Raw genomic sequence first — 11,667 nt, 5'->3', positions numbered from 1 at the left:
CCCCTAATTCGTGTATGAGGTTGTCACAGCAATCCTACAACGAGTGTTACGTTACGCGAACGGACCGTGATTTTCAGTTCACGTTAATTACCGAATTTCCCCAAATAAATTCCGAAAACGAAAAAGGGTACAGACCATGTTAAAATTAAATTGTACACAAATTGTAACGTAGATGTTCGTTGTACATAATAAAATGTTTCTGTACGCAACGGGTTATGTGTTATACAAAATTAGCTTCGGAAAATATAAATACGGAAACTTGTAACCGTGTCACTTCATAAACTGCTCTCGAGACCGTGTACGAATAGAAGCATTTGACGTTTACGCCGAAACGCTTCGTAACAAAAAAAATGGAATTTCACGGCGACATTTGTTACGCGACGAGTACAGTGACGGTGTTTTCGCGATGAAGGGAAAATACGACGTCAAAGTGAGTGGTTATGCGTACGAAGCACTGTACACCTGCGTTGTTCCGAATAAAAATTTGAAGGTTCATTGTACCGAGAAAAAGCAAACCGTAGGCACGTGGACGAAGAGAAATACTTGTCTACACTTTTTCACACCCAGTAAACCAACCACATTTCTCAATAATTGGCCCCTACTGCATTTCACTTTTTTACACCAAAGAAAGCAACCATTTTCGTAAGGCGTACATGCAAGCCTAGTGAATATTTTAGAAACATATTGGAATCATGGATGCTGCGCCATATAATCTCGAAGTCGGTCCCACTCACTTCGCTGCATTTCCGGTGCATGTATTTCGGCTTGCGTCTCATCTTCCACGTTCGGCAGCTCCACCTCAGCTACATCTTCATCCACCTCCGCTCTCGTGAACGCATCGTCAACCACTCCTGAACGTCTCATGAAGTTATGTATTCCCATCGTCGCAACTACAATGGCTACTTGCGTTCGGAACGGGTAGCTGGGCATGCGGTCCAGGATCTTCCACCTTTCTTTCCACACTCCGAAGGCACGTTCAATGACATTTCTGCAGGACGAGTGCCTGAAGTTAAACTTCTCACGCGCATTTCGAAATCTACGACGACGTCCCGTTCTCTCGTCTCGAAATTGCTGGAAATGGTAAAGTATGTCAGACCCTTTGTAGGGGGCCATATACCCAGGCCGATGAGCGAACCCTGAGTCAACTAAATAGTACTTTCCTGTCGCCGGTAATGGGAAATGTATTTCCGGATCATGGATAGCACGTGCTAGCATGCGCGCATCATGTGTATTGCCAGAGTACCTTGCAAGCACGAACGTAAAACATAAATTAAAGTCACAAGCTGCTAACACGTTCTGTGTCGGCACACCTTTCCTCCCTATGAAGTTTACGCGCTCATGTCGCGGTAAAACGGCTTTCACATGTGTTCCATCAATTGCTCCGATGCAATCGTCAAACAATGGATGCTTGCTAAGATCAGGCCTATGGGGCTCGACACCGTCGTTGTAGTTCTCACTCGGACGAATCATGCGCGCTGAAAGCGCAATGACCGCACGTAGAACCTCCTTCACGTAGTGACAAACCGTTTCCAGTGAATGGTTGAAAATTGTTGTCACCTGTCGATATCCCTTACCGTGCGCTAATACGCATAAGAACATGCCAACTTGCTCGTAGATGTCAACATGTTGGCTCATACGTAGCCCATGCTCATCGCGCAACACATGAGCAAAATGTCTAAGCATTGCAGGATACATACGGAATTCTTGAAAGCACATCTTACTATTCTCGCCCATGGCCTCCATCATGAACATGTGATCGTTCCTTGAGAAAGGAAAACGTCGTATACGCCGCTGTTGCTTGTTGTGATATTTTCGTGCGTCATCGCCGGCGGTTCTGCAGTACGAAAGCCATGCCACGGCATCGAACGCCAGGGTGTGCAAAACCTCGGCATCGTCGCATTCGTCATCCGAGTCGGAGCCCAGAACGTAGTTGAAGTCGACGTCAGTTGTGACACAAGACATGATGATTTGGTAAAATTACACAACGGCAGCGAGATGAGGAGGTTTGTTGAACGACAGCTTCCGTTGTGCAGACACATTTTTGGTGTTTTACAACGTGCATTTCTTCTTATATAAAGTGGGAATCACTGGCAGTAAATTCTGTGCACTTGCTTAGTTCAGATGTCTTTGTCGAAACACTGTATCAATAATTGTGAACTTAGAAAATAAATTAAACAGACTGTGTTCATTAGTGTCCTATAGCTGGCATCTTTTATGACATGCGCCAATAATGGTGCACCTGCAGCTTCAACTTTCTCGTGACACGTGTTTTTTTGTAGAAAATCCTTTTTTTATATCCAGTATCTGCTCAGTAACTTTTCGTGGCAGCGTTTAAAATTACACAAGTTTTATGTTCGGAAAATGTTTTTTTCTTTTTTACGTCCAAACTGGTCGCTTTGCGTACATTGGAACTACGCGAGGCAAACTTGTCCAAATTGTCGTTTAACAAGATGTTCGAGATGAACTGTTGCACATTCTAAAATACAAACACGAATAAATGATCATGGCGCACAGGCAAACACGGTTCGCACATCACTTTAACGCAGCGCGTTTACATACAATACTTTTGAAACGCTAAAGTCATTTTAGTAGGAAAGCGCAACAGTTTTTCGTGAAAAAACAACATGTAACGAGTACTGATAAATGTACAATTACTTGCCACGCTCATTGAAAAGCCACTGAATCCATTCAAATTTCTCATCCAAATCTTTCATAACGGCGAGCATGTTTCGGTAATGTTTTTTCGCGAGAATAGCGCAGGCGAAAAAGTAAAGAGGGGTACGTCGTTCGAGACGTCCAGACGCCAGTAGCTCCTCTATACAGGCAGTGCCGCTGTCGTCATGTGATCCCATCATGGTATTCAGCTTCGCCACCACTTCCTCCGTAGCACTTGTGGCGCGGTCGACTGAGAACGACAGCTCTCGTGCAGATGATTTCTTCTTCTTACCCCGTCGCGTCGCATCGGACGACTTTCTTTTACCACCGCTTGTGGTGTCGGATACGTTAAAGCGGGATCCACCGACCATTTGTTCTGCCTCGTCACTTGAACCACTACTTTCCTCGTCGACGGGGATTGCATCCCGAGTGTCTTCGAGCGCACTGTCCTCAAACAACCCGAACCCCGTTCTGCACAACTTAGTCGGCGTGACCGCGTACTTCTCTCCGTCGTAGCTGTCGCCAAAAAGTGTTCGGTAGCGAACGTATATCTCGCTCACATCCTTGTCTTTGAACTCCCTGTAGTCTTTATTCTCCTGTGAAAATAGGGACAAGAAAGAGGGAAGATACGAGAACGGCATTCCAAATATAGTGAAAAATACTGAAAGGTAGTGTGTGGTTACGTATTGTGAGAAAATGTGTGACTCGAAGTGAAAAAGGTACCCTTATTTTTCTGTTCCACCATTCCTCTGATGCGACGACTCGACCCGTGGATTCGTTGTACTCGACCCCGGTACCCTTTAATAGATCGAAGAGACGCCGGTAGGTTCGACGCATGGCGTCCCAGTGGTTGCGTAGTTGTTGCTTTGTCCAGTTGTGCCCAGTGGATGAGTTGAACAGCGTTGAGATTCAGGACCAACCTTGTTTCGTAAAACACCGCCCGCTGCGATGGCCTTCCGCAATGGCGGTCTCGCAAGCTGAAATGAATGTTTGGGTCTCCAAGGCATTCCATCGAGCATAAGTTTTTGCACCAGAGCCTTGACCCGACCCCTGTGCAACGAAGGAGCTGGGAGGCGGGCCATGTCCACACTGCAAAGACAAGTCGGACATCAAGCAAAAAGAAAAAAAAATAAACGTATAACGGTAATCTGCAGTATAAGAATTTGAAGTCTGTAAAATATTCTTGGCTCTGTTTATAGAATTAGAGGTCACGGGACGGATTTCGTACATGACTGTAAGGACAAACAAATATATAATGGGAAAACCGAGTAGCGCAATGCATATGGCAGTTGACATTCGCACCACGAGGAAAGTGCATTTCGAACTTCCACAATATCAATGGTGGCCGACAATCATATGCGAAAACAACAACTGAATTTGAGAATTACATATACGTATACGTTAACAAATACAAACTTCCACAACACTTGAGAACTACATATAAATAGAGGTGAACAAATAGACAACAAACCATGTACTGCTACTTTGAAATAAACTGTGGCGCAACGCATAAGGAAGTTCGAAATATTAAACAGAGGCAGCAAACTTCGATCAGACACACTATCAATGTCGGCCGAAATCAGTTTCCAAAACATCCGACGACGTGGATATGTACATATAATTGCAGAATAACAAATACACAACACAGAATTGATGCGCACTGATTAAGGGATTGTAGATGCGGACAAAGAAGACAGACAAATTTCGAACAGCCGCAAAGTAAAATATGCCCAAAGTCATACTCCTAAACATCCAACAACGTAGATTGGTACGTATAATTGCAGATTAACAAAGCAATTGGAACTGTGTGAGCTTCAAATCATGTCCGGCAGCATCTTTGTTAAGCGAAAATACAAAATGTGCAAGAAGTTCGTGGTCGTGGACCTACCGGTGTGCGGGCGGGATCCATGTGGTCGGCGGTCTTCTGGGTGTGGAGGAAGTCGCTAACCGGACGGGGGACTAGCAGTATTCGGCGGCGGTCTCGGTGGTGCGCGCGTCCTTCAAAACTGGCGGGCTCTTCGTAGAACAAATCCGATGTCGCCCGGCCGCTGCAAGTGACGAAAACCCACCGTCGATTTCCAGTCGTTGGCGGCAGCTTCGGTCTGTTGCTTTTTCGTCGGCGGCTGCGGATGAGAGGCTCTTCTTTCGTTTTGGGGAGTAAGGGCAGGGAATGGAAAAAACGAGAAAAGTGGTAAACAGGGGCGGCACATGGGTTGTCAGACGTATTTGTTGCAACGGTAAAAAAATTCATTAAATGGCAAAAGAAATGGCAAACAAACAGGCTCTTACTCTGTTAATAATTTGGCACCGAATTTGCATTAATTCGTGAATATTTTGTATTTCGGCACTCACTTTATTTTAATCAATCCAATTTAAACTCATATTTTTTCTCAGCTCTTACATCTATTTAGCATTTTTAAAGTGTGTTTAAGTGTTGAAATATTTGTGATTTTCACTTCTTAAGTGTGGGTGAAGGTGCTATAATGAAGCATAATTTTAATATGCATGTCAACTATAGAGAGCATAAATTTGCATATATTCAGTTGTCCGCTTAGGTGATGATTGGCTTTGGCCTCCGTTTCTTTGTACCTAGAGAATGTTCATCCATTTGCCTAGTGTTATCCTTGATTTTATCTGTTTACTGTTTCTTCAAGAACCATAATCTATTCTTCAGTCTTTATCAAAATGGCATTATGTTATTCTGAAATATTGAAACAACCAAAAAATATTAAAACAATAGAAAATAAATAATTCTTCCAACTTTAGATTGGCTAGTATTTGGAGAAACTGTGCTAAAGGCATGCCCTAAGTATGGTTTTAATAGGGCTTCTTGTTTGGAATTTTGATCTTGTAAGTACAGGTCCGAGGAGGAAAATTAGTATTGTTGACACATAAAAATTCAGCCCAAATCGAACGGTCCAAGGAATGAAACCCAATTGGAGGATCCCCAAGTCAGATAGCCCAAAGAACGAAGTCCAATCAAACAATTCAAGATGAAGGCCCAAATAAGGAGGCCCAAGAACGCGGTAACGCCATCGCCCAAGTTTGCAAGTTGCCCAAAATCTGAGCGAATGGAGTGTCATGCAGTCGCCCAGAGCTGTTACTCTATTCTCGCCCAAACCTTCAAGTCGCGCAAGGTCTTAGCAAACATAAAGTGTTGTGGTTATCAAGAAGTGCAATTATCAAAGCAGTTATTAAAGCAGCCCTATCACGTTTCACGATTCAAGGAATTCAATCGAAAACGGTTGAACGACGAAAAGTAATGGCAGCAGTTAAAAAATGCGGTTTCATGACAAGCTGGCCATTACGAGGAAAGTGGGCAGTTGTAGAACGATCAAACAGTTTTTAGGCGGTTGATCACAAAGAGATCATCCATGGAGTATAAAAGGGAGAAAAGACATAGAGCAAAGGACCGAATCAAAAACTCTCAAACAGAGAACATGTAATTTTAAATTCCTTAGTTTAGACTTAAACACTTTTTTCAGTAACTCGTGTGCTTGCGCCCCTTGGAGGCATTTTGTTTTTAATTTCCAATTGTAAAGCCATCGCCAATAAAAGAACACCCCTTTTTGGGACTTTGTTTTAAGACGTTTGTCCCTTACACAATCGTCTGATCCCTTTTAATTGTTAGCGACTAACCCACGCGAAACAATTTGGCACGCCTAGTGGGACAGTGGTGTTTGGTGTTGAAAATACAAAAGGTGAAACAATATGCCTCAGAGATCCGATAAGGAAGCAGCAAATCAGGGAGGAATCCAGTCTGTGATCGAGCGATATGAGAAGCAGCATGCCTCTCCACGAACAGATGGACAGAATCAGAGCAGTAACAGTCGTTACGAACCAATGACGGAGTTGAGTCCTCGAACCATGCATGCATTACTTGAAGAACTCACACAAGACGTCGTTGAACAGGTAAATCTTCGAAGTATTCATAATATGGAAAGATTTACCCAAAATGGGAATGCACACTATGACAACATGGCCAAACAACTAAACACTTTGAACGAAACAATGAATAAATTAGTAGGCCAAATATGTTAACCGGTTATACCTCTTGCAAATCATTTTCAAACTAGGACAATTGTGGGACATAATCCCTCAGTCCTAAATCCGAATCAAGGGATAGAACCACTTTCTGGTCCCTCTACTTCAAACCAAGGGGGTACTGCAATGTCAAATCAGAACAATGGTAGTGGTACGCCTAACTTGGGGGGTAATCCAAATATAAGAGATAATATCCTAAACAATGGACAGAATACCCCACGTGTTAATGAGGGAATAGATGTTCAGGCTAATGGTAATGACTCTAATTATGGTAACTTTGTTGTCAATCAAGGACCAAACATCAGGCCTCATGCAAATCAACCGGTTAACCAACCTGTAGGAATTTCATATGACCTCAACGTCATGTTGAGGAATCAGATTATGGAAATCGTACAGGATCAGATGGCTTTTGGGGTGCGTCCCGTCATTAGGCCGACTTACACAAAGCCATATCCTGATTGGGTAGACCAAGCATATCCATGGCCTAGAGGGTATAAAGTGCCAGAATTCTCACTGTTTACCGGTTTAGGAGAGGTGTCTACTCTAGAACACATAGGGCGATTCACATTGCAAAGTGGTGATGTAACTGATTACCGTAAAATGAGGCTTTTCCTTAGTTCATTAACAGGAGTAGCTTTCTCCTGGTTCATCAACTTGCCAGCGAACTCTGTTCAAATATGGCAATAATTGGAACAGTTATTTCACGCTCAGTTTTATAAAACTGAGTCTAAAGTCACTTTGGCTGATTTGGCGAATCTACGTCAAATGCCAAACGAATGGGCAGAAAGTTTTCTCCAAAAGTTCAAGACAGCAAGAAGCAAGTGTTTTGTACCTCTGCCCGAAAAAGAATTTGTCAAAATCGCTCAGGGCTGCTTGAGTTTTGATTTAAAAAAGAAATTACAGGACAAGGAACTTCCTGACCTTTTCCAATTGAGTGCGAATGTGATTAAGTATGAACGACTGATAAGAGAGGAAGAACAGATGAAAAATTCTAGTAAAGGGACTTATTACAAAGACCCAAATTTTGATGTTCATACCATCAGCGACGAGTCATACGATCAGGTCAAAATGTGTTTGGCCGAAATGGTCAAAGGAGATACGTATACTTGTCCCATAATGGCCAAGCCTAGACCATCGGGTAAAGATGAGCCCATAAAAGATGGAAACATAAAGGCTAGAACGTTCTCGTTCGATGTAACCAAAGCTGACCTTATATTTGATAAATTATATAGGGATAAACAGATAAAGTTGAGCGATAAGCACAAATTGCCAAACCCTGAACAAATTAAGGGTAAAAAATATTGTAAGTGGCATAATGCATGGTCACATTTGACTAACAATTGCTTGATTTTTTGCCATGTATTGCAGGATGTCATTGAATCAGGACGAATTACGTTCGACGATAAGAAGAAGATGGCAGTGGATGAAAATCCTTTTCCACAGCCACTTGGAGTGAACATGGTGACGTCTGGTTTCAAAAATAAGTTGCCAAAATTCAAGTTGGTCGTAGATGATGGAGAAAAGGATTCTAGACCACATCCCAGTGTCTTTGAACGAATCAAGGGGAAAGAACCAAAAAAGGACGAAGACGTCCTGTGTGTAAGATGTAAAAGAGAAGTGAATGGAAATACGGAGAAACTAGGGATATGGCAGCATCCCCATCGCCCTACTTTCTTCCCAAACACTCAATCTGGTAGAGGGCGAGGTACATCATTCTATAGAGGACCGCCTTTTGAGAGGCACTTCAGGCCAGCAGATAATGGAAGAACATTCGGGCCGCAACCTCATCGGCCAAATGTATGGCATTCATTCCAGTATAATGCAAGAAGGGCAATACCCTTCGATGAGATGACTAGAACTCAACAAAGGCGTTTTCAACAAAACTATGGACGAATGATGAGGCAACAACAGGGAGTGTCACATCCTAAAGCGCCTAAACTACTCAAGGTAGCCAATCAAAATGTCCTCAAAGATAGTGAAGAGACCGGNTGTGGAGCTCATCAAGCTGGCCAAAAGATGAGATGGTTAATTATTAGGAGTGGATATTTTTGGCCAAAGATGGAAGAATTATGAGTTCAGTATGCAAAGAATTGTTTAGCATGCCAAAAGCATGGTCCAATACAAAGAGTGCCAGCACGAGAGATGACACCTATTATTAAACCTTGGCCGTTCAAGGGTTGGGCGATAGACTTGATAGGGAAGATTTATCCCCCATCGTCCAAACAACATACTTTTGTTATAGTTGCAACCGACTATTTCACCAAATGAGTAGAAGCGGTACCTTTAAAAGAGATCACCCAGAAGAATGTTATAGAGTTTATTCGTGATCACATTATTTATAGGTTTGGAATTCCACAAACTTTAATGGTAGATCACGGAACATCTTTGAATGGGGATCAAGTGAACAAATTTTTGAGCGAGTTTGTGGTTAAATTAGTAAACTCCACACCATACTATGCTCAATCCAACGGACAAACGGAATTTTCTAATAAGATTCTAAAAAGTATCATCAGAAAGATGATAGATGAAAATGCCAGAAATTGGCATGAATATCTGAACAAGGCCTTATGGGCTTATAGAACATCACTTCGGTCAAGTACCAAAGTTACTCCTTTCCAACTTGTTTATGGGCAGGATGCCGTTTTGCCTACGAAAATCAACGTGCAATCAATTCGAGTATGCTTGCAACATAAGTTGAATGATGATGAGTATGCCGAATCGCTAGTTCAAAATTTATTAAGTTTAGATGAATTGAAGTTGGACGTCTTAGATAGGTTGCAAGTTCAAAAACAAAGAATGGCTAAGTTTTATAATAAAAAAGTCATAACCAAGTCGTTCAGCCTGGGTGAACTAGTTTGGAAGACGATACTCCCTTTGGATACCAAGGATCCAAAGTACGGGAAGTGGTCGCCCAACTGGGAAGGACCATACAAAATAAACAGTGTATTACCTAATGGACATACCACTTGGAAGATTTAGACGGCACCAAGCACGTAAGATTCATTAATGGCAAATATTTGAAAAAATATGTTCCTTCTTTATGGGAATGTGAACAGATAAAACATAATCAAAATATGTTGAACAATTAAGGATAACAAAGTTAGAGCAAAATACGTTCAAATAAAGTCCTTTATTATCAAACGTTCATTACAAAGATGTAAAAATACAAATAATGGATGCTCTACAAACTACAATTAAAAGTAAGCTAATCTCCCGGTCAATCGCCGAGTAAGAGGGTGGACTGGCCTCACCACCTTCCTAAATGCATCGCTGCAATGGCGGGCAAAGAGGCCGAGAAGCACTCTCAGCAAGCAAGGTGGCCCGCAAGCATCCCAAAAATTGCCTTCTATCATCAACTCCTTGTAAAAAATAAAGAGACAACGGGAAGAACTTTGATGATAAAAACTTTGCTGCTGGTCAAAAAATATTTCTTATACCTCCCACACCAAAGGTGACATCAAGGAAAATAGTAAAATGGGCGGACCAAACAATCCATTTTTATAGAAAGACGAAGGTTTCAGATTGATTGTCAGAATGCCAAACAATGGCAGCAAATTGGTTTCGAAGGAGAAAGTGAAGATGAAGATGGAAGATGAAAAGTGCGAAGCATACATTCATTTATAGGGGGTGGAGATGAAGAGACGGAATATGAACAGTCACATTCTGCCTAGTAAATGGAATTAAATAGCCCAAAGTCATGGGTAAATAGGTGGAAATGTCAAAAGAAAATGTGCAAGATTTTTTAGCACAAAGCAGTTAAATGCTTGAAGAATTGGCGATTAAAAGATAAAAGCCAAATAAATGCACAAGAAGTTAAATATATGTTCATTAATGATGAACAAGGTTACAAATCGAAAATCAAATGCGAAATTACAAAAGAAAAGGCGCCATATGTCTTAATTACAGTCCACCCCACACTGAACGAATTCGTTCCCTAAATTTTTCCCAATCCTCGTTCTGCCGAGAGGAAGTGATGTTCAATTCGGCCATGACATCATCATCAACTTCCAACTTCTTGTACTGCTCAACCAAGGACTTAGTTCGCTCAATTTCCTGGGAGGCGTTGCGCCTTTTAACAGCCATTCTCGTCTTACAGTCGTCCATTTTGGCTTGAAGTTCCTTCATCTGAACAGCCAAACTAACCATCAAAGAGTCTTCAATCATGACTTCGGAAGAGATTTCTTTCAACTCATCCTCAGCCTTGTTGATCTCCAGGCACAAAGACTCTTTTTCAGATACGACGCGAAAATATTGAGTACTTTTGGCCTTTAGTTCAGCATTCTTGGCCAGCAAAGAAAGGACCTCGGAGTGGATAACTTTCAACGTTGCTTTAAAATCAACAGAAAGATTGAGCGACGAAAGTGTCAGTGCTTGCTCCAACTTTGCATTCAAATGCTCAAATTTATCCTTGTGTCTGGCAGCACTAACCCTACCAATGTCTATATCCATGAAGGACACGTACTTAAATATCGATTGCTTGAGGAACTTCAAACCTTTCTCTGAAGAAGCAGCAGGACGATCAGATGGAGCAGGGCGAGATGTCTTGACTTGTCCATAGGAAGCAAACAAATCTTGGATAGAACGCACAATCTTGTCAGCATCCTGCAAAGAAAATTGTCAATATTGAAGATCCTCACTACAACGAACAAGATGGAAATAAAAGTATAGCAAAGACTACCTCATCAACAATCGTGGAAGATGGCATACCCTCAGTCAAGTCTGCCACCTGTGACTCCTCCATTCGTGAGGACTTCCCCTTATCTGAGCGAGAAGATGTTGCCACAACGGGCAGACTCATAGGAGTATCTACAGAACTCAAGAGCAACAAATCAGAAACCAATAGCACAAGCAAAGGTAAGACATCAAAAAACTGAATTACCTTCTACTTCGATATTTGGGGGGTTGACGCCCTGGGAAGAAGGTGGCTCATCCATGGGTTGTGATGAGGATTCTGGGACTGAAGATGTC

At 42.1% G+C, this 11,667-nt stretch overlaps 2 protein-coding genes across 2 annotated transcripts; both read right to left on the bottom strand.

Moving 5' to 3' along the window:
* Positions 1-690: 690 nt before the first annotated feature.
* On the bottom strand, positions 691-1,962 carry LOC111373672. Its single transcript, XM_022996238.1, has one exon. The coding sequence runs from the start codon at positions 1,960-1,962 to the stop codon at positions 691-693; it is 1,272 nt and encodes a 423-aa protein (XP_022852006.1).
* Positions 1,963-2,651: 689 nt separating this feature from the next.
* On the bottom strand, positions 2,652-3,697 carry LOC111373662. The gene is made up of 2 exons (XM_022996230.1): positions 3,379-3,697; positions 2,652-3,251 (listed from the first exon to the last, which is right to left on the bottom strand). The coding sequence occupies exons 1-2, from the start codon at positions 3,490-3,492 to the stop codon at positions 2,652-2,654; spliced, it is 714 nt and encodes a 237-aa protein (XP_022851998.1). The 5' UTR covers positions 3,493-3,697.
* Positions 3,698-11,667: the final 7,970 nt, after the last annotated feature.

The sequence above is a fragment of the Olea europaea genome, chromosome 2, assembly GCF_002742605.1.
Source record: "Olea europaea var. sylvestris chromosome 2, O_europaea_v1, whole genome shotgun sequence".
NCBI classification, from domain to species: Eukaryota; Viridiplantae; Streptophyta; class Magnoliopsida; order Lamiales; family Oleaceae; genus Olea; species Olea europaea.
Note: the sequence above shows the minus strand (reverse complement) of the source record. Positions and strands in the feature narration are given on the sequence as shown.